The 20,733-nt window shown below is 49.9% G+C and overlaps 15 protein-coding genes across 15 annotated transcripts; 8 read left to right on the top strand and 7 right to left on the bottom strand.

Moving 5' to 3' along the window:
• Positions 1–114: 114 nt before the first annotated feature.
• On the top strand, positions 115–2,250 carry KL928_002860 (uncharacterized protein; the record flags this gene model as incomplete). The annotated part of the gene is made up of 1 exon (XM_043203383.1): positions 115–2,250. One exon carries the CDS (start codon positions 115–117, stop codon positions 2,248–2,250), a length of 2,136 nt encoding a protein of 711 aa, XP_043060014.1.
• Positions 2,251–2,283: 33 nt separating this feature from the next.
• On the bottom strand, positions 2,284–3,384 carry KL928_002859 (uncharacterized protein; the record flags this gene model as incomplete). Its single annotated transcript, XM_043203381.1, has 1 exon — positions 2,284–3,384. The coding sequence occupies one exon, from the start codon at positions 3,382–3,384 to the stop codon at positions 2,284–2,286; it is 1,101 nt and encodes a 366-aa protein (XP_043060013.1).
• A 256-nt stretch (positions 3,385–3,640) lies between these two features.
• On the top strand, positions 3,641–5,881 carry KL928_002858 (uncharacterized protein; the record flags this gene model as incomplete). The annotated part of the gene is made up of 1 exon (XM_043203380.1): positions 3,641–5,881. The coding sequence occupies one exon, from the start codon at positions 3,641–3,643 to the stop codon at positions 5,879–5,881; it is 2,241 nt and encodes a 746-aa protein (XP_043060012.1).
• Positions 5,882–6,205: 324 nt separating this feature from the next.
• Positions 6,206–6,610, top strand: KL928_002857 (uncharacterized protein; the record flags this gene model as incomplete). The annotated part of the gene is made up of 1 exon (XM_043203379.1): positions 6,206–6,610. One exon carries the CDS (start codon positions 6,206–6,208, stop codon positions 6,608–6,610), a length of 405 nt encoding a protein of 134 aa, XP_043060011.1.
• Positions 6,611–6,684: 74 nt separating this feature from the next.
• Positions 6,685–8,049, top strand: KL928_002856 (uncharacterized protein; the record flags this gene model as incomplete). Its single annotated transcript, XM_043203378.1, has 1 exon — positions 6,685–8,049. The coding sequence occupies one exon, from the start codon at positions 6,685–6,687 to the stop codon at positions 8,047–8,049; it is 1,365 nt and encodes a 454-aa protein (XP_043060010.1).
• Positions 8,050–8,158: 109 nt separating this feature from the next.
• KL928_002855 (uncharacterized protein) lies at positions 8,159–10,024 on the top strand (the record flags this gene model as incomplete). Its single annotated transcript, XM_043203377.1, has 1 exon — positions 8,159–10,024. The coding sequence occupies one exon, from the start codon at positions 8,159–8,161 to the stop codon at positions 10,022–10,024; it is 1,866 nt and encodes a 621-aa protein (XP_043060009.1).
• A 113-nt stretch (positions 10,025–10,137) lies between these two features.
• On the top strand, positions 10,138–10,488 carry KL928_002854 (uncharacterized protein; the record flags this gene model as incomplete). Its single annotated transcript, XM_043203376.1, has 1 exon — positions 10,138–10,488. One exon carries the CDS (start codon positions 10,138–10,140, stop codon positions 10,486–10,488), a length of 351 nt encoding a protein of 116 aa, XP_043060008.1.
• A 513-nt stretch (positions 10,489–11,001) lies between these two features.
• Positions 11,002–13,104, top strand: KL928_002853 (uncharacterized protein; the record flags this gene model as incomplete). Its single annotated transcript, XM_043203375.1, has 1 exon — positions 11,002–13,104. One exon carries the CDS (start codon positions 11,002–11,004, stop codon positions 13,102–13,104), a length of 2,103 nt encoding a protein of 700 aa, XP_043060007.1.
• Positions 13,105–13,145: 41 nt separating this feature from the next.
• KL928_002852 (uncharacterized protein) lies at positions 13,146–14,324 on the bottom strand (the record flags this gene model as incomplete). Its single annotated transcript, XM_043203374.1, has 1 exon — positions 13,146–14,324. The coding sequence occupies one exon, from the start codon at positions 14,322–14,324 to the stop codon at positions 13,146–13,148; it is 1,179 nt and encodes a 392-aa protein (XP_043060006.1).
• Positions 14,325–14,399: 75 nt separating this feature from the next.
• Positions 14,400–15,161, bottom strand: KL928_002851 (uncharacterized protein; the record flags this gene model as incomplete). The annotated part of the gene is made up of 1 exon (XM_043203373.1): positions 14,400–15,161. One exon carries the CDS (start codon positions 15,159–15,161, stop codon positions 14,400–14,402), a length of 762 nt encoding a protein of 253 aa, XP_043060005.1.
• Positions 15,162–15,257: 96 nt separating this feature from the next.
• Positions 15,258–16,162, top strand: KL928_002850 (uncharacterized protein; the record flags this gene model as incomplete). Its single annotated transcript, XM_043203372.1, has 2 exons — positions 15,258–15,362; positions 15,440–16,162. The coding sequence occupies 2 exons, from the start codon at positions 15,258–15,260 to the stop codon at positions 16,160–16,162; spliced, it is 828 nt and encodes a 275-aa protein (XP_043060004.1).
• A 23-nt stretch (positions 16,163–16,185) lies between these two features.
• KL928_002849 (uncharacterized protein) lies at positions 16,186–18,012 on the bottom strand (the record flags this gene model as incomplete). Its single annotated transcript, XM_043203370.1, has 1 exon — positions 16,186–18,012. One exon carries the CDS (start codon positions 18,010–18,012, stop codon positions 16,186–16,188), a length of 1,827 nt encoding a protein of 608 aa, XP_043060003.1.
• Positions 18,013–18,308: 296 nt separating this feature from the next.
• On the bottom strand, positions 18,309–18,794 carry KL928_002848 (uncharacterized protein; the record flags this gene model as incomplete). Its single annotated transcript, XM_043203369.1, has 1 exon — positions 18,309–18,794. One exon carries the CDS (start codon positions 18,792–18,794, stop codon positions 18,309–18,311), a length of 486 nt encoding a protein of 161 aa, XP_043060002.1.
• Positions 18,795–18,854: 60 nt separating this feature from the next.
• Positions 18,855–19,588, bottom strand: KL928_002847 (uncharacterized protein; the record flags this gene model as incomplete). The annotated part of the gene is made up of 2 exons (XM_043203368.1): positions 18,855–19,440; positions 19,575–19,588. 2 exons carry the CDS (start codon positions 19,586–19,588, stop codon positions 18,855–18,857), a joined length of 600 nt encoding a protein of 199 aa, XP_043060001.1.
• Positions 19,589–19,748: 160 nt separating this feature from the next.
• KL928_002846 (uncharacterized protein) lies at positions 19,749–20,728 on the bottom strand (the record flags this gene model as incomplete). The annotated part of the gene is made up of 2 exons (XM_043203367.1): positions 19,749–20,624; positions 20,708–20,728. 2 exons carry the CDS (start codon positions 20,726–20,728, stop codon positions 19,749–19,751), a joined length of 897 nt encoding a protein of 298 aa, XP_043060000.1.
• Between the last annotated feature and the right edge of the window lie 5 nt (positions 20,729–20,733).

Here is a 20,733-nt window from a genome sequence, read left to right as displayed (position 1 = left end):
GCTTCCATTGATATTGTGATTGTCCAACGACGATCACCATGACACGGTAATTGTGGTGGTTTTTTTATTTTAATTTTTCTTGGTCACGCACTTAAGCTCTTCTAAGCTCTTCTCATGTCTTCCAGTTCCAGTTGGCAGGAGCCCTCGTGGTTCCGCAAGTTAGTGTACGACCTGGTGCTGTGGACGTTCACGGTGATCTTCGACTGCTTTTTCCGCGAGATACGGCCGCGGGGAGCGTTCCGCCTGCCCAAGTCAGGCCCCATAATTTTCGTGGCTGCTCCCCACGCCAACCAGTTTGTCGACCCCATTGTGCTCATGGGCCAGGTCAAGAACGAGACCGGGCGGCGGATCAGCTTTCTGATCGCCGAAAAGAGCCACAAGCGCAAGTTTATCGGTCTTGTTAGTAGAAGCCAGATGTCCATCCCTGTGCGTCGTGCTCAGGATTGTCTGAAGCCGGCTGCCGGCTCCATCAGGATCGATCCCGAAAACGAGCTCCATGTGCTTGGAGTGGACACACAGTTCACCAACGTGTGCCAAACCAAGGGTCTTCTTGCACTGCCTAGGTCGTGGGGCACTGCCGAAGTTGGCGAAATAGTTTCTGACACAGAGCTGTATTTGAGAAAGCCGTTCAAGTTCTCGTCTCCCAAAACCGCCGACGAGGCGAAGAAAGCGCTCGAGACGGGGACAGCGTTCAAAACAGCGCCAAGAATTGACCAGTCCGAGGTCTACCACAAGGTCTTTGAGCATCTCGCGCACGGCCACTGTCTCGGACTTTTCTCCGAAGGTGGCTCCCATGACCGTCCCGACCTGCTGCCGTTGAAGGCTGGCGTGGCCGTGATGGCTCTCGGGGCCATGGAAGCCCATCCAGGCTGCAACGTCAAGATCGTTCCCTGTGGAATGAACTACTTCCATCCGCACAAGTTCCGTTCGCGTGCAGTCGTGGAGTTTGGAATGCCAATTGAGATCAGCCCGGAACTCGTCGCAAAATACTCGAACCCCGAAACCTCGAAGGACGCCATCAAGGAACTACTCGAGACAATCACTGGCGGATTGAAAGCAGTCACCGTGACCTGTCCAGACTACGAAAGTCTGACATGCGTCCAGGTCGCTCGTAGACTGTACTCGAACAACATGTCGAAACACCTATCTTTGCAAAGTATCATTGAAATGAACCGGAGATTGCTCAAGGGCTATCTGCACTACAAAGACGAGCCTCGGATCATGGAGCTGAAGAAGAGCATTCTTGAGTACAACGAGAGATTGCGGATTTTTAAGATTCCCGACCATCTGGTGGAAGGGGACCGCAACGACGACGCATTGTCCATATTCACACGGTTTGTCACTTCGCTCGTGCAGCTGATCGTGCTGGGAGCCCTGGCTCTGCCTGGAGTAATTCTTTTCTCCCCAGTTTTCATCGCCACAAAGGTGATTAGCGAGAAAAAAAGACGCGAGGCTCTGGCAGCCTCCACGGTGAAGATAATGGCGCGAGACGTTATCGCTACATGGAAAATTTTGGTGAGTATCGGGTTTGCACCGCTACTGTACATCTTCTACTCCGTCCTGGGAACCATGCTGATGAGAAAATATTATGTCCTCTCGGACAGGTCTGCATTGACTATATTCTGTTCCATCTACCTATTCTCGGCCATGATCACGTATTCGGCCCTTATTTTCGGCGACAAGGGTATGGACCTTCTAAAATCGATCAGACCATTGTGGCTTGCGTTGGTCAATAAGGAAGGACTCACTCAACTGCGTGAGACGCGAAGACAACTTTCAATGGAAATCACAGAGGTGATCAACGAGTACGGCCCTCAATTGTTCCCAGACTTCAATTTGTATGACTATGAGAAGAAGCTCGAGCTCAAGAGATTGAGACGGCAGGAAAGAAAGAAGTTGCAGCTCGAGCAACTGGAGACCATGGACTCGGAGGACGAGTACGAAGAAGCCAAGACGCAGAGACTCAGAAAGAGAAGAGCTGCAAAAAGACAGCAAAGAGAACAGGCGGGCATATATGCTCAGGCCAACGAATCGTTGAAGGCCAAATTGACATCCTCTGTTCCTATCATCTCGAACGATAATGACAACAACTCCTCCGTGGGGCTTTCTTCCTCAAGTGAAACAGACTTTGCTTCTTCTGGATCGGAGTATGAGCCTGAAGACGACTCTACCAGTGCGTCCAAAATTGGCCTTGTCAGAGACACAATGATCCGCGAAAACAGAGAACGAAACGAGAAGAACGAGGAGTGAGCGCAGTCGGCTTTTGATATCTTTGTATATTAATCAAAACGAACTCCAATCCCAGTCTGCAGGCATCGGGTTTTGATTGTTTGCTATTGTCTCCCTTCTTGTAGTATTGACTTTGCCGTTCGTGTTTCGATTGGAGTCCAGATCCAAATTCTTTGCGGTATGCTCTTTCAGATACACCTCGTATTTTTGAGCGCAATTTTGACAGACTTTGCACAGGTATTTTTTGTCTTTAGTGTCCAGATGATCTTCGGAGCTACCGAATAAGGTGAAATGCGCATTATCATCCAGATAGACAAAGTTCTTCAGGCAGTCGTTGCAGAAGATCTCACCACAGTAGCGACAATGGTGCTTTCTGCGGCTGTCTGTCATGAAATGGAAAATCCTGTTGCACTTGGCACAACTGAACCGACTATTATTGGGTTTCCAATGCCTCCGTGTAGGCCCTTCTATCTGTGTTGGCTTTCCCCCATAGCCTCTGACAAAGCCCCCAAAATAGTCTGTGAAAGATGTGAGCGATCTAAGCGATGAAGAAGAAAGAGCCGATTTCAGTATAGGACGTTCTGGGGGTTTGTAGACATCGAATGTTTCGCTTCCCGGGGTTGTTTGGCCTAAGCTGTCTGAGCGCAAGACAGCAGGCGTATACAACGGGCGTCGTTGGTCGTTTATTTGCTTGATGAAGATGTTGGGTGAGTCTCGAAATGGCGATTTAGTTCGAGGAGGGGGTGATTCGCTTAGCGATTTCTGGTCAATATAAAGAGTCATCGGTTTGCCGGGAATAGCCTGAGCCACAGCTGTATTGGATTTTTGTTCTGGCGGCGGATCAGAAGGATGTATGAGTGATGGTGCGGGAGGCACAGCTAGTGGTTCTGGCGGCTGCGGCTGATGCGAATCTAATGATTGCTCTTTAGGCTCCGTCTTGGCCAAAGATTGCTGCTCCTCGTTTGGTAGCGAAGCCGTGGCCATGTCGAGAATGGGCTGCGAGGTGGGCCCTGCGGCATGGTAACTCGGCTTATCTCCTACGCTCTCAGTATTCGTAGGACTTTGCAAATCTTGTACTCCATCTTGGGCTGCTGTGTAGTTTGCGCTGTTCATGGGCTGCAGATTCAGACTGCCCGTGGTTCTATGCGAGGCCATGTCAAACAGATGTGTAATTTCCGGATGAGTGATTTGTCAAGGACAAGATTAATAAATTAACAATTATCTCGCGGATTGTTATTTTGCCTTTTTGTTCAAATATTTGTGATATTTTTCGAGTTTAAATTTTAACACGTACAAAGGCATCTTTGAATAATTCGACAATTGACGTGGATTGCTGAAATATCCAGAAACAGCCAGATATTCGTGCCTACTGGAAATCGTTCATTGGCCCCACATCACAATTGTACCTGAAATGGTCTCACTGATAGATAATGAGGGATACCTTAGGGTTGACCCTACGCTGCTCAAGCTTGTGAAACTGCTTCTGCTGACGCTAATTTTCGTGTCTGTGTCGTTTGCAGCCGTCTCCTCGCGACTTTTCTCGGTGATCCGCTTTGAGTCGATCATCCACGAGTTCGATCCATGGTTTAATTTCCGTGCCACTAAACACCTTGTCAACACGTCCTTTTACGAGTTTTTGAACTGGTTCGACGACAAAACATGGTATCCGCTGGGAAGAGTCACCGGAGGAACGCTCTATCCTGGTTTGATGGTGACTTCCTCCGTCATCTACCATATCCTGAAATTTGTGGGTCTGCCAGTCGACATCAGAAATATCTGTGTTCTCCTGGCTCCAGCATTCAGCTCCATCACCTCCGTGGCAATGTACCTTCTAACGTTGGAAGTCACCTCTACAACACCAACCCTCAAGCACAAAAAGACTGCCGCGCTGTTCAGCGCGTTCTTAATGGGCATTACTCCAGGATACATTTCCAGATCTGTGGCCGGCTCTTACGATAACGAGGCCATTGCCATCACGCTGCTGCTGGTGACGTTCTTCCTGTGGGTGAAGTCGGTCAACACGGGGTCTATTTTTTACGGCGCTTTGACGGCCATGTTCTACTTCTACATGGTCAGTGCTTGGGGAGGTTATGTGTTTATCACCAACATCATCCCGTTGCACGTGTTCATTCTGCTTTTGATGGGCCGTTTTGACTACAAAATCTACACCTCATACTGCACCTGGTACGCTCTGGGAACGCTGATGTCCATGCAGATCCCGTTTGTTGGCTTTTTGCCGATCAGATCCAACGACCACATGGCCGCTTTTGGTGTTTTTGGACTTCTGCAACTGGTGCTTCTTGTCAGCTACCTGAAAGACACTCTGTCTCCAACAAAATTCGTTAGATTGATGTTTGCTTTCAGTGCTGTGGTGGCTACCGTTGGCATCTCCGGTCTTGTACTGGCTACAAAAATGGGCTGGATTGCCCCTTGGACCGGAAGATTCTATTCCCTTTGGGACACAAACTATGCGAAGGTGCACATCCCAATTATTGCCTCTGTTTCTGAGCACCAGCCTACCCCATGGTCTTCGTTTTTCTTTGATCTCAACTTCATGATATGGCTCTTCCCTGTTGGTGTCTACTTCTGCTTCCAGGAACTCTCCAACCCTGCCGTGTTTGTTATCGTGTATTCCGTTCTGGGCTCCTACTTTGCTGGTGTCATGGTCAGATTGATGCTGACTCTCGCTCCAATCGTTTGTGTCTGTGCAGGTATCACACTGGGAAGACTGTTCAATATTTATCTGGACGTCAAAGACGAGCTTTCGAGTTGGTGGAACAACAAAGAATCTCAGGACTCTCTTTTCACGCTGTTGTCCAAGATGGTTGTCAGCGCCACTTTTGTTTTCTACCTCGTTTTCTACGTCCAACATTGTACCTGGGTCACGTCGAATGCATACTCGTCTCCATCAGTTGTTCTTGCCTCGAGGAACCCTGATGGCTCTCAGCTGCTTATTGACGACTACAGAGAGGCATACTACTGGCTGCGTATGAACACTCCAGAGGACGCCAAAGTGATGGCCTGGTGGGACTACGGATACCAGATTGGTGGAATGGCTGACAGAACCACTTTTGTCGACAACAACACGTGGAATAATACGCACATCGCTACTGTGGGTCGTGCCATGGCCACCTCGGAAGACAAAGCGGAGGTGATCATGAGACAGCTCGATGTAGACTATGTTCTTGTGATTTTTGGCGGACTGATTGGATACTCTGGGGACGATATCAACAAGTTTTTGTGGATGGTGAGAATTTCTGAAGGAATTTGGCCTGAGGAAATCAGCGAGCGCAATTATTTCACAGACAGAGGCGCTTATAGAGTGGACGACTTAGCCACAGACGCCATGAAGAACTCGCTGATGTACAAGCTGTCTTTCTACAGATTTGGGGATGCCTACAATGGTCTGGATCCTGTTGACCGTGTGAGACAGCAGAAACTGAGCTCCAGCTACGCGAAGTCGATCACCTTGGACGTCATGGAAGAAGCGTTCACCAGTGAGAACTGGATTGTCCGCATTTACAAGCTGAAAAACAGAGACAACTTTGGACGCGATCTGATCGATATTGGCAAGAAAGACAGAAAACAGCAGTCGAAGCGGACGAAACGGATGCTCTCGAGAAAAAAGCCTACTTTGGACCTGAGAGTCTAGACCTCGCAATCCAAGTCTTGCATACGTTAAATGATAAAATAAAGCTTATTGAGTATTATAACGGTTCATCAGTTTGTCATTCGTTCGTACTTGCGTCTTATGAGCTCGTTGAGAGTGTGGCCTTCGGGCCGGCCTGCTCTTTTTTCGTAGGCGTAATACGACACGACTCCGACGGAAATTGCAAATACGGGGTCCCAGTACCTAATGTTAGTTGCAGTTTGGTTTCTATACTTACTTGGAGATTAAATATGGGTAGTGTTTGAAGGACTGTATGGCACTCATCGAACTAAAAAAATAAATTCGTAGAAATATTTAATACGCGTAATGAGCAGATCATTGCATCCATCAAATATTAGTTTTGCAGAGGGTGAAACGGCCAAATACGAGTGCAACGTCCTACCGGTGTATTCAGAGTACACCGGGCCTGTTTCGGAGGGATCACAGTTCTGGAATGCTCAGAAAGCTAGCTGTTCCGTGGACGGACAGGATCAGATTATAAATTACATGAGAGGCAGGAGACTTGTTGGAAAGGAACACTGTTTTGAGGGAGAGTACAAAGTGGGTGTATTCCGACGCGAGAACATCGATGGAGTACAAAACACGTTCAGGGAGGTGGGAGAGAGTAGAGCCATTGTGAACTACGGGCACGAGAGATTGCCAGAGGAGAACGACGCGATTGAGAAGCTGGTGGCCTGGATTTCTGTGTCGGAACAGATCCACGAGGAGTGACTTCAGCGCTGGCACTAGAAGCTGTAATGTAGATTATGACAAAAAAATACAAATTTATTTTTTAGGCTTGATTTATGAATATAATTCGCAAATTCAGTGTTTCGACGGCGGCGAGAAACACTTCCACCTCTGTGATAGCTGAGAAACGGATCAAGAATCGCTACGATCGATTTCTGAAACTGACCAGCGAGAAAGTCGGTTTGCAAGTGCCAAAGGGCAACCATGAGAGTGTCATAGCGATATATTTCCTTGACATCTTGGATCGGCGAGGGTTCCGTCGCGAGACAGATAAAGTTAGGTGGACAGATAAGCTCAGGTTGGGAGAGAAACTTCCAGAACCACCAGCGCAATACACACCGGAATCCATTAACAAGTATGTGACATCAGTGTCAGAACTGGATTTCCGGCGATACCGCGACCTTTTGCCACATATCACTCGGATCTACAACCTAGTGTCAAACTCGCCGGATCTGACACGGCTTTCTTTCAAGCGAATTATCCAGTATTTTGCCAAAACATACATGACGCTTGAATGTTTTGAGGTGAGAGACAAAATGATCAAGATGGGCCACCAGCCCGACACAGAGGTGATCAACTTGCTTCTGGAGACAACGCTACAAAAACATCATCCCAACAGAATTGCAAATGTGCTGGAAAACTTGCAAATAATGGACAAATACCATCTTCTGCCGAACGAAACAACGTTCCATGTCATGTTTCGGGGACTCAGAGACTTGGATCTCAAAAAAGCGATATACAGAAAAATGGAGACGCTAAAGATAGATATGCGACCGGTGCAAGACGAGGTGTTTGAGTATCTGTCGCTGGACAATAGAGATCTGAGTGAAATTCGGACGGCGATGCAGGACCACGGAGTTCGGACAACTAGCGTTGCAGTGACCACCAAGGCGGTCAAGGAGCTGCTGGCCAGGGGCAAAGCCAACGAGGCTTGGCAGTTGACGTTAGATACCGCGCAAGCAAACGAAAAATCAAGTCCTAGTTTTCGCGTTGTCCGCAACTTTCTCTGGCATTTTGTTTTAACGGGTGAAATCTACTTTGCTATTGCCCTAACGAATTTTCTCAAGAAAAAATTTCCCGATTACGAGGACCTGGAGAACTGGAAGATACTGGTCCACGGCATGGTGTATGTGAACCAGTCCGAGCACTGGGACCTACTGGCGAAAAAGCTGTACCAGCTGAACTATAAGGCCGCCAGGTACAGCAAGCGAAGTATCTATTTTGATGCCGAAGAAATTGCCAAAATTAACGCCGCGTCCGCCAACCCAAGATTCGACATTCGCGAGCCGTTTGCCAATAACATTCAGCAGCTCGTTATGGACGAGATTTTTCGGCGATTAATCTGGCAGGATAACCCGGAGTTCGACTTGGAAAACAACGATCCGAATTTCAGAGAGGCTGCAAGGCTGTTAATACAATAGAATGGTATAATTAGACTGCGTGGGGATTGGCATTATAAATATTTTTTCCCTCGCTAATCTGGGGTAATATAGGTTTCCTGTTTTTTTTTTTTTATCCCAGCTTGCACTCATGTCCAGTATTCCACTTATCTGTTCTATAGATATCGGTACCACCTCCACCAGAGTGATTCTGTTCACTGAGAACGGGGAGGAAATCACTAAACACCAGATCGAGTACTCCACTTCTGCCAAGGAGGGGTCGAAGCGGAATTCCCCAACGATTTTCTCCAATGAAGGTATAGCTCTGGAGATTGGCAAAGACGGCCATGTCCAGGTCGAGGAAGACCACATGGGCCCCACCTTGTCTTTCCCTCAGCCTGGATGGGTCGAATGTGACCCTTGTCACATTCTGGCCAACGTTTTAGAGTGTCTAGGTGCCTGTTTGATGAGACTTGAAATCTCGAATTCTGAAGAACCGCTCGACGGCTCATCGCCTACAGTGTACCACGTGGCAGCAATCGGTATTGCCAACATGCGTGAGACCACCATTATATGGTCCAGACGTACCGGCAAGCCGTTGCACAACGGTATTGTCTGGAACGACACCCGGACACTCAATTTGATGAACCAGCTAAATAGTGTTGTTCCCGACGATATCCGCGCCATGCTCCAAGAACGGTCCGGCTGTCCAATCTCTACCTATTTTTCGTCTCTCAAATGGACCTGGCTGTACGACAATATCCCGGAAATTCAGGAAAGTTACGATAGTGGAGAGTGCGACTTGATGTTTGGCACTATCGACACCTGGTTGATCTACAATATCACCAAAGAGAAATCATTCCTCACAGACATCACGAACGCGTCAAGAACTAGTTTCATGAACTTAGAGACCAAAGACTACGACGAGGCATTGCTGGAGTTCTGGAGGGTCGACACCACCAAGATCAATCTCCCAAAGATTGTGCCTAGTTGCTACGATTACGGAACATTCCAGCTGCCGGACTTGAAACACATTGGGTACCAGCGGAAGGTTCTGTCGCAAGACGCAGAAGAGATCATCATGAGACTGCTTGCCGACGTTCCGATCACAGGCTGCTTGGGTGATCAATCTGCCTCTCTCGTCGGCCAGCTGGCATTCCAAAAAGGAGACGCCAAATGTACCTACGGTACCGGTGCCTTCTTGCTGTACAACACGGGCGACAAGAAATTGGTCTCCAAGCACGGTGCAGTCACCACTGTTGGATACTGGTTCCCTGACTTGGACCCTGCTGTTGACGGTAAAGACTCGGTTAATCCGCATTACTGTCTCGAAGGTTCGATTGCTGTTGCAGGTGCGTGTGTCCAATGGCTGCGAGACAACCTAAAACTTATTTACAGCTCGTCGCACATTGGCCCTCTTGCAGCCCAGGCTCCTACGAGTGCCGGCGTGGTGTTCGTTCCTGCGTTCTCCGGTCTTTTTGCCCCATACTGGAACCCAAGAACTACAGGAACAATCTTTGGGCTCACACAGTATTCCAAGGCCTCTCACATCGCCAGAGCGGCCATTGAGGGAGTCTGTTTCCAGGTTCGTGCTATTCTGCGTGCCATGGTTTCGGACGCCGGCAGATCGTCTGAGTTTCTGGATCACGCGGAGCTACAAGATAAAAATAATCCACTCAACACACTCCACGTCGACGGAGGTATGTCCCAGTCTGACGTCGTGATGCAGATCCAGGCCGATCTGCTGGGGCCATGCGTTTCAGTCGTGAGATCTGACAATGCAGAGTGCACTGCGTTGGGCTCTGCCATAGCTGCAGGACTTCATAAAAAAGTCAAAGTCTGGAAATCGCTCAAAGACGTGAGAGAGAAGCTGAACGGCGGATCGGACGAAAGCAACATGTTTGTGGCCCAGCTGGAGGACGAGAAAAGACATCAAATGTGGAAACGCTGGGAAAAAGCCATTTCGAGGGCCAAAGATTGGCTCGACGACGAGACCGAACAGCCACATATTACGTAATTCTTCATATAAACTCGGTATTTCATAGCAATACTTGCTATTATGTATGATTGCTATTTTGTGAGCTATATAAATGAGCTGGTCTGCTTCCTTTCTTTTACCATAGAATCAACATGAGTGACCTTGGAAGAAAAGACATTAGCGACAAACTCACCGAGACCGTGAAGCCAGACTCTGAGAAGAGCGCTTACGAGAAGACCAAGGAGCAAGTCACAGACCAGGCAGACAAACTTGCCTCGAAAGTGACACCAGACAACCAAAAGTCATTCACACAGACTTTGGGCGACAAGGCTCAATCAGGCTCTGACAAGGCCAAGTCCGAGGTCGACGAGAACCAGAGCAGTTTGGCCGACACCGCCAACCAATATCTGGATGCCGGTAAGGAGAAGCTGAATGAGGCTGTCGAGTACGTCTCTGGCGCTCTCTCTGGTGCTAAGGAGGGTGCTGACTCCACCAAGAAATAAACTCCTAGGAGATTTACGTATAGCTGTACAAATAAATAAATGAGATTTAGCTGAAGCATTTTATCGACCGCTTAATGTGGGGGTGATTCCAGTTAGTCGGCCGGGTAACACGTTTTCACCGCACCTATTTTCGGACCGGGTTTTTACGTGCGCCAACGGCGAAGTGGACCACGGGAATAACCGATGTGGCAAACTCCCGGGGTACGCGTAATAGCGTGCGCTCCCAGTCAAGGTAATGTAGACTATTTTTACCACAGCAGCCAACCAGACGAAAACAGGCGTCCCCGCTCCTGCGATAAGGAAAAACCTCTCAAATTGTATATATATCGTTATTCCCTGGAATCATCAGAGAAAGTTTTTTCGCTTTGTATTCCTTTTCTCCATAGGTGGTTCCGGCTTTAACAATAGTTTGAACAATACCAAATTGGAAACTGAGTCATGATTACCACTACAAATAAAAGTGACTCTCCCTTACTTTCTTTAACTTCCACTCACAAGGCCGTTTCCCCCACCATGTCACCCAACGTAGATTCATCTCTGTCTACTATCTTTGAGCAGTTTTCCAAACAGTACTCAGATCTGGACACTCAGGAAAAAGTGTTGAAGTTCGAGGATTTTGTGAATGTGCTCAGAAATCAGGAAAAGCCAAATCTATCTAGAGTGACCTCGTTCCTGCCAATCGACTCCTTTGGGCTACTTTATTTGATTGCCGACCACGAGAAGAAAGGATACTTGACAGAGAGCGATTTTCAGAAATTCTCCAAGGAACTCCTCAATGTGCAGACTAACACTGAGGAGTCGCCCAAGCTACTTTTCAAACTGTTCAAGCTGTTCGAGAAAGACTTTTACAACGAGCGCGAGACCCCTCAGGAGATCAAAACGGACCGTTTCTTGGATATTCTGTCGAATCTGAACCAGACAATAAAAACGAATTCTGATATCGAGCTTGTGAAAAATTATCTTGAAGAAAACAAACTCGAGAAGTTGACCCCGGCAGACTTTTCCGCGCTTATCGAGAAGCTTCCGCTGATCAAGCTCGACGAGAAGTTCAAGCAGCTGTCCCAGAATGACAAGATCGACACCGCCAGCTTCAGAAACATAGTCAATGAAATATTCCACTCTAGACTCCCAGACAATATTCTCTCACGGATTGAGTCGTTCTCAGAAGCCAACTTCGGCCCAAGCCTGTCGCTGAGCGACTCGGAAACCGTGATCAAGCTTCTGAAAGACCTTCCCTCGTTGAATTATGCCATATACGAGCAAATCTCCACCGGACAGTACAACAACACAAATAAACTCATTTCCAAAGATGAATTCTACAAGTTCGCCAAATCTCGCGTTGCTGGCACCCTCACCGAGAGGGAAGCGTCGCTTTTCTTCAAATGGAACCTGCAGCTTCTCCAGCAGCAAGATCGCACCTCTGCCATTAAATCTGGTGACATGCTGGCTATTCTCACAGACGACTTGATCAAAAGCCGTGAATCTTCAGATATTGTTCCATTCAGCTTCTATCCAATCCTGAATTCTGCCTACTCTTTTCTTCTTGGATCAGTGGCTGGTGCCATTGGGGCTACTGTTGTCTATCCAATTGATTTGGTGAAGACCAGAATGCAGAACCAGAAGGGCAACTCTCTGTACTCGTCCTACGGTGACTGTTTTCGCAAAGTGTTCAAACACGAAGGCTTCATTGGACTTTACTCCGGTTTGCTTCCTCAGTTGGTTGGTGTTGCTCCCGAAAAGGCTATCAAACTTACTGTCAACGACATAGTGAGAGGTATTGGTGCGGGATACTGCAAAAATGGCGAGCTGACTATGGGCTGGGAGATCCTGGCCGGGTCTTCTGCCGGTGCCTGCCAGGTTATATTCACCAATCCTCTTGAGATCACCAAGATTAGACTGCAAGTGCAAGGAGAAACCGTAAGACAGATGGCCAAGGACGGTCTTCCTTACGTAGAGAAGTCCGCCGTCGATATAGTGAAGGAGCTGGGACTCCGGGGCCTTTATAAAGGAGCATCTGCCTGTTTGCTCAGAGACGTTCCGTTCAGCGCCATTTACTTCCCAGCATACGCGAACATCAAGAAGTTTGTGTTTGGCTTTGATCCAAACAACCCAGCCAAGAAAAGCAAGCTCGAGTCGTGGGAACTGCTTCTTAGCGGAGCGCTTGCCGGAATGCCAGCCGCATACTTCACGACGCCGTGCGACGTGATCAAGACCAGACTCCAGGTGGAAAGCCGTCCTGGCGAGAAGGCGTACAAGAACATTGCGGACGCGTTTTCGCGGATATTGAAAGAGGAAGGTTTCTCTGCCCTCTTCAAGGGTGGAATTGCCAGAATCTGCCGGTCGTCGCCGCAATTCGGATTCACCCTTGCATCGTACGAGCTGTTCCAGAGCTGGATTCCGCTCAAACGGTTCTATCCCGACCAGACATCCAAAACCCTGACCGACGGCCACGGCAACCTCTTGAAGTCTCTGACGCCGACCTCTTCGCACGAGACAGTGCACCACGAGCTTTCCGAGGGCGCAAAGCAATTTGTGAGCACGTCGCTAGAGCTGAACCCGGCGCTCAATAGCTTCAACTACTACAATTACCTTGATTACAAGGGCAACAAGAAATAGATAGAGAAATATACTGTATTTAATTAGTATGCAATTCATAGCTATTCGGCGTTGTAGAAGATGGACTCGTCGATTTGGAACTCGTTGCGTCTCACGAGCTCGTTCCATTCGTCGTTGCGGAAAATAAACTTGCCAACCTGCTGGTACGACGTTCCTGACTTGTCTGTTGGTTGCACCATGAACACCGTCTGGAACAATCTTTGCAGAGCCACCAGTTTGGCCCGCTTGATGCTTTTCTGCCGGTCTGCTTCCGACTGCGACGGCGTCGGGAACTCCGACCGCTCGTGGCCGGGCGGCGAGTCTTGCAGATCGAGCCAGAGCTTGATTTTGTTGCTGTTGAGGTTGAGGTCGAAGTTTTTGTAGTTGGACTTGTTGATCTCGAATTTGAAAACCGGGTCGATTTTCGGGTTGCTCAGCGCCTGGTCGGGAGTCTTGAGCGGCGTCGGCAGCGACGCAGAGTCCGCAGCGCTCCACACCAGCTTCACTCCAGGCGTGACCGGCTCCACCTGTCCTGCCAGCCGATTGAAATCTTTCATGGCTTCCTGCTTCAAATGCTGCTGTTGGTACTTGAACTGTGTCTGCAACGCTGGATGCGCGTACTTGGGGTTGATTCGACGCAATTTGAACGCTTCGGTCTGTCCAAAATTGGTTTCCGGGTTCGGTTTGAAATCCTCCGGCCACCAGTTACCTTTGCGGCCCGGATGGTGTGTCAGGTCCACCACGGCCATCTGCCGAATTTTGTCGCGTGGCTGCTGCGAGCTGCTCTGTTTTAGCACTTTTATTGATTCTTCGTCGCAGTCGTCAAGTGCCGAACCATTCTTCGAGGGACTCGCCGTCAGCACAGCCGCCGTGCCGACCAGTCGCAGTTTTCGCGGCGTGTTGAACTCCGAGTCCTCGGTTTCCGTGCCAGAAAGCGCAGAATACGTTGGCGAGTGCTGCTGTGCCTTGAGAGGTGATAGCTGGATCTTTTTCGGGGAGACCAGGATGGCGTGTTTTGGACTGCTCTGCTCATACATCCTGAGCTTCTGTTCCAGCATGCGGCACTTGTTGCGCAACTCAATGATCTCATGCCGTTGCTGGCGCACCTGCTCGGCCAGGTCGCCGCGAGAATCGCCAGCCTGCCGTCGTATTCGTGCGTTTTTCCGGACCAGGAAGCTTCTCAGTGATGCCAGAAGCTTCTGGTCGTCAGGCAAGAGCTCGCTATCATCGGGCGTGTCCATAACTTTGACACGGTACGGTGAAAATGTATTTATTTTCGCGTCCGCGTCGGACCGGGTCGATCGGCGCATGAAATATCATCCAAGCAACTGGTCCAGAAACTCGTCTTCGGCTTGCGAAGGACTGAGCTTGAATGCTGGGCCTGATTTTGGCGTCTTCTTGTGTCCTCTAGTTTCTGGCTTTGCCACGGGCTCCTGGGTCAGAACTGGCCTGTCTCCCAACAGATCTGCCAAACTGTCCTCGAACTCGCCCTCCTTGGGCTTCTTTGCCGAATCTTCGAGCCTGCGAGCGTTAACAGCCTTGTAGTTGTCGTCGTCCACTTTTGACACCTCCAACACCTTTGTTCCTCTCGTGGTAGCAAACTTCTTTTTCATGGACGTCACCATTTTCTGTCGCTCTATGCGCTTCTGCAGCTCGTAGAACCTGGCCTTCTCGTCCTCACTCAGTGTGCGGGTACGCTGACCCGCTGAAACAGGCTCAGAATTGCCCTGTCGCTCCACACTCCAATCTAGCAGCTCCTGCTTGGACATCTTTTTAGCATCCTTGTGTTTGCCAGATGTGCTGATTTCTGGTGTCGAAAGTCTCAGCTTCTCCAAAACCAGACGAGCGTTGGCCTCGTCCCGCTCCAACTCCATCTTTCTCTGCTCCCGCTCCAAAGCTATCTGTTCCTCATCTTTAGGATGTTGTATTGGCTTCAGCTCCTCAAACCGCCATTCGTTGGTGATGAGCTCGTCCTCGCTCAGCTCCCCACTTGAGCCATCACTTTGTTGCGTCTCGCCTACCTTTTTCAAATGCTTGCGCTTGTTCTTCCACTTCCACTTATCGTTGTGCAAAACCATGATTATTTCTCGACGCGACGAAAAATTTCAGCCGACGCGTCTTCAAATCATGACCAAAGACATCGTCTGGAAAGCCATCCAGCTCTCTCCAAAGGTATGTTAACGGCCCGCAAACGTGCTAACGCCAGGAACTCTCGGTTGCCAGAGTTTTGCGCTGCGGACAAGCTTTCCGCTGGAAATACGTCGACGACATCTGGTCCTGTACGATCCAGAACAGAGTACTGCTTATAAAACAGGACGACACGTTTCTCCACTACGCATCCATCCCACACTTAAAGGACACCGAGGAGGTGGTTCTGGACTACTTTAACCTGTCGATCAGGCTCGAAGAACTCTACCTTGACTGGGCTTCCAAAGATAAGCATTTTACGAAAAACTCTGCGAATTTTGGCGGAATACGCATGCTCAGACAGGACCCGTGGGAAAACCTTGTGTCTTTCATCTGCTCGACTAACAACAACGTGAAACGGATCTCGAAAATGTGCGAGAATTTATGTATTCACTATGGCGACTTTTTGGTCGAGTACCAGGGGATCAAGCACTACAAATTTCCTGAGCCAGAACGTTTAGCCCAGCCAAATGTGGAGGCAGAACTGCGCGCGCTCGGGTTTGGGTACCGGGCAAAATTTATTCAGCAAACGGCCAAAATGCTAACAGAGAAGGACGAGTTTATGAAACTGTACTCGATGAGAACAGAGCCCCATAAAACGTGCCACGAGTACCTCCAGACGTTCATGGGTGTCGGGCCTAAAGTCGCTGACTGCGTGTGTCTGATGTCACTGGACAAGCACGACGTCGTTCCGGTCGATACCCATGTTTTCAAGATTGCTACCAAAACGTACCGCATGCCAGGAAAAATACTAAATAAAGAGCTCTACGCACAAATCCAGGAAAGGTTCAAGCAACTGTGGGGCGAATACGCGGGCTGGGCACACTCCGTGCTCTTTGCTGCTGATCTGCGGGATCTGAATAACGGGATCAATATAAAAACGGAAAAATAGAATGGTTTTTATTATATTTATACTTACAGCACAATATTCTTGGCCAGCTTGGCCTTATATTGCCCGATAGTACCATCCCATCTGGTAGCCGTTTGGTTCTCAACAACGTAGATATCCTTTGCAATTTTGTCCAGCAACCTGAAATCGTGGGACACGACACAAACACCTCCGTTGAAGCTGTTGATGGCCTCGGCCAGAGAATCGATTGTTGGGATGTCCAAACCGTTGGTAGGCTCGTCCAGCAACAAAACATTAGGATGTTCGAGGGCCAACAGAGCAAACACCACTCTGGATCTCTGTCCCTCGGACAAGGTAGCCATCTGCGAGGTTTGACCTTCACCGGTCAAACCAAATCTTCCCAGTTGGCCTCTCCAGTACTGGAAGTCCTGGGAAATGTGCGAAAATTTATCTCTGACAAACTCCAAAGGCGTTTTGGTGAGGTCGAGCTGGTCAGCAGAGTGCTGCGAATACACACCGATCTTCAAGTGGGTGTGCTTGGACACTCTTCCCTTCTGGGGCTGAAGCTCACCCGTCATAAGCTTCAACAGCGTGGACTTACCCACACCGTTTGGTCCGACCAGTGCGATTCTCGAGTCCATGTCGACTCCGAACGAAAGGTCCTTGTACAGGTAATGTTCTGGGTTGCCGTCGTAAGCGAACGAGATGTCATCGAAAGAAAGCACCGGTGGAGGAAGTCTTTCCACCTCTGGGAACTTGAACGTGAAAACCTTGTCTGGAACCACTGGCTGGATCAGACCGTCGGCTTCCATCTTGTCAAGGATTTTCTGTCTGGACTTGGCCTGTCTCACCAGGTTTGCATAGGTACCTGCAGAAGCAATGAATTTCTTGATGTGCTGGATTTCTTCTTGCTGTTTGTAGTATTGTTTCATTTGGTTGGTCTCCAGCTCGGTTCTCGTCTTAACGTAGGCGTCGTAGTTACCACCGTACTGGGTTATTTTCTTCATTCTCATGTCGATCATGTTGGTGCAAACACCGTTCAAAAAGTCCTCGGAGTGCGAGACAAGAATCAAAGTTTTATCAAAAAGCTTCAGATACTCCTCCAACCACACACAGGCCTCCAGGTCCAAGTGGGCGGTAGGGTCGTCCAACAGCAGCAACGTAGGCTTGACGAACAGGGCCTTGGCAAGAGCAACTCTCATTCTCCATCCACCAGACATGTCCTTGGTCTTCTTTTTAATTGTCTGAGCGTTGAAGCCCAGACCTGTGAGAATGACAGCGGCTCTGGCCTCGAAAGTGGATGGGTCCATCTCGTCGATCTTCTCGTACAGTGGCTCCAACAGTGGCGATTCTGGTCCGTCGTTGACAATAATATCCTCGACTTCTTTTTCCAAACGAGCGAGCTCGGACTCGGCCTCTCTCACAACCCAGTCCAGGGCAGAGTACTCAGAAGCATTGGCTGGCTCGTTCAATAAATAAACATCGATGTGCTCTGGAATTGGATACTCCCTGGCGGCCAGAGCTCTCAGGAAAGTGGACTTGCCGCAACCATTCTCTCCAAGCAACCCATAACGTCTACCATAGTTCAATTCCAAAGAGGAGTCTTGCAAAAGCACTTTACCGTGGAAAAGAAGAGACACAGACGACATCTTGATATCTCTGGAGGTCTCCAGGGAGTCCAGCACACCAGTGGTAACTCTGTCACTCAATCCGTCCTTGTCCTGTTGCAACTTGAGCTTTTCGATCTCATCTGCAGCTGAAGACGCATCTCCGCCAGACTCAAGCTTTTCCTTTTCCTTCTTTGTCAGCTTCTTGGTCTTGAGCTTTCCCTCGGCGGCCTTGGCAGCCTTCTTGGCCTCTCTTTTTGCTTTCGAAGCAGAAACAGTAGACATGGTCAAAGGTACCAAAATATTTTCAAAAAAATTTTACGGTCGTGGAGGTCTGTAAAAAGTCGTAAAAAGTCGATTTCGTTCCATGCACGTGATGGGGACACATGTGATATGTACAATCTGATGCTCTACTTGCCAGCTAGAACTGCTCGCTGAAGCTGAACTCGCCAAAAATCTGGGTCATCTCCTCTTCCAGAATCTCACGCAGTTTAACGCTGTCCCGAATGCTGACCCATTCGCCGTCCAGCAGGTCGAACCTTTTTGGCCCGGAGATCGGAGAGCTCAGCCATAGCTGTTTATTAGGCGGCTGCTTGTTGAGCACGTACGAGCCTTGTGGGGTATTCAGGGTCAATATGCCAGCCTGGAGTTAGTTGCCTGGGCCTAGATATACTTACGCTTTCCTCGACGTCGGCGTCCGCGATGTTGTGCTCGTCGAAGAACTCGTCCAGATCACAATAAATGGACTCCAGCGTCTCGCTTGCGCTTGTGTCGTACTGTTCCATCGTGAGGTTCCGCACGCTCTCCGGGATGTCTGCGCCATCGGTCCTGGCAGAGATGGAGTTGCAGCGAACACTTTGGTGATACAGAGGCGCCATTTGCACAATGCGTCCGCGCACTGTTGGCCGAGCCGTCAAAACAACAGCTCTGGCCAGAAATCTCCCGGAACGGAGTAGGGTTCTTGCGTTTCTCATCAGCCTATTAAAACCAAGTTTTTCCAAAGATACCAAAAAAAGTCGACCCGCCGATCGACGGCCACCGTGCATGAAATGCCACTCTGATAACATGCAAGTTTTTTGCTATCAAGTCTGAAAAGAGAAACTCCACCATGAATGCTCTGGACACGGCTATTGTACGCCAGACCGCGGCTGCAAAGCCAATAAGAAGCGTTTTCGGGCCTCGCTCGTCGATTGCGGCCCAATCTCCACATATCGCTTCTGCAACGTCTGTTCTGTTGCCGCCAAAGCATGTCCACCGATAAGACGTTTCAGCACAGCCCTTTGACGATACGCACAGTTAAACTCTTTTTGATAAGCTGTATATATATAGACACCGATCGGTCCTCTTGACCAATTTGCGCCATGGCCTCGAACGTTGACGCTGTCCGGTCCACCGCCACGATTGTCTCGGTGGACCAAATGCACATCACCTCTGTGCTGTCCAACAGGTCGCAGAAGATTCTCGTGGACCACTCCGTCGACAAGGACGAGGCGGTCATCCTGGCCCTCGGCTACAAACAGGAGTTCAAAAGAGAGTTCTCGCTCATCACCACGTTCGGAGTCTCGTTCTCGGTGCTCGGCCTTCTGCCCTCGATCGCGTCCACCCTGTGGTACTCGCTCGCCTACTCCGGCAACGCGGGGCTCACCTGGGCGTATCTGGTGGGCATGATTGGCGTCATGGCCGTCGCGTGCTCCATGGCGGAGATCTCGAGCGCTTTCCCGACCTCTGGCGGCCTCTACTATGCCACGGCTATGCTTGCTCCGCCCGGCTACAAGGCTGTACTCTCCTGGTTTGTCGGCTGGTCGAACTACTTTGTGCAGGTGACGGGCGCTCCGTCTGTTGCGTACGGCTGCGCCAGCATGATTCTCGCGCTCAAGTCGCTCAAAGACCCAGACTATTCTGCCACCAACTGGCAGACGTATCTGCTGACCTCGTGTCTGACGTTTTTCTGCTCCATCATCGCCTCGCTCCCAACCAAGTGGATCGCCTGGATCAACTCCGGCTCCACCGCGCTCAACCTGCTATTTTTGTTCATCTCCTTCGTTATCATCCTCGGCGGCAACAACAGAAGCGACCAGGGGCTTCCCAAGTTCAACAGCAACGACGCGGCCTGGGGAATCACCAACTTTACCGAGTGGCCGAACGGGATCTGCATTCTGATGAGTTTCATGGCCGTGATCTGGACGATGTCCGGATTCGACTCGCCGTTCCACCTTGCCGAGGAGTGCAGCAACGCCCAGGTGGCCACTCCGCGGGCCATCGTGCTGACGGCCTCCGTCGGAGGCATTCTCGGGTTCGTTTTCCAGCTCGCCATGGCGTACACGATCGTCGACGTTGACGACGCGGTCAACGACGAGCTGGGCCAGCCGTACGTCGCGTTTCTGGCGCAGATCATGACCAAAGAAAGAGTCATCACGCTGACCGCGTTCGCCGTTGTTCTCTCCTTCACCATGGCCTTTTCCTGTATGATTGCCGCGTCCAGAGTGCTCTTTTCGTACTCGAGAGACGGCTGTTTCCCGCTCTCGAAAGTCTGGTCGCACGTCAACACCACCACAAAGACCCCCGTCAACGCTGTGTGGGCCAACTGGTTTTTGGGCGAGCTGCTGCTGCTGCTCATGTTTGGCGGCGGAACGCCGATCGACGCCATCTTCTCCGTCGGGGCAATCGGCTCCTTCATCTCCTTCACAGTGCCAACAATGCTCAGAATCACCTATTCGAGGAAAACGTTCCAAAAAGGCCCGTGGCACCTTGGTGCGTTCTCCATTCCGTCCGGTGTGGTGGCCGTGTGTTTCGTGACGCTCATGATCCCGATTCTGAACTTCCCGCAGTACAGAGGGGCAGATAACACCCCAGACATGATGAACTGGACGGTGCTGGTGTACTGGGGCTCGATGTTCCTGTGTATGGCGTGGTACGCCGTGTACGCTCACAAGGTGTACAAGGGGCCAAAGAGCAACCTCGACAAAGACCAGCTGGTCACGGACGACGAGGACAACGTCATCGAGG

The sequence above is a fragment of the Ogataea angusta genome (assembly GCF_019207475.1).
Source record: "Ogataea angusta isolate 61-244 chromosome Unknown 61-244_NODE_5_length_850226_cov_91.758892, whole genome shotgun sequence".
Taxonomy (NCBI): domain Eukaryota; kingdom Fungi; phylum Ascomycota; class Pichiomycetes; order Pichiales; family Pichiaceae; genus Ogataea; species Ogataea angusta.
The sequence above is the reverse complement of the archived record's forward strand: the minus strand, read 5'-3'. Positions and strand labels throughout refer to the sequence as shown.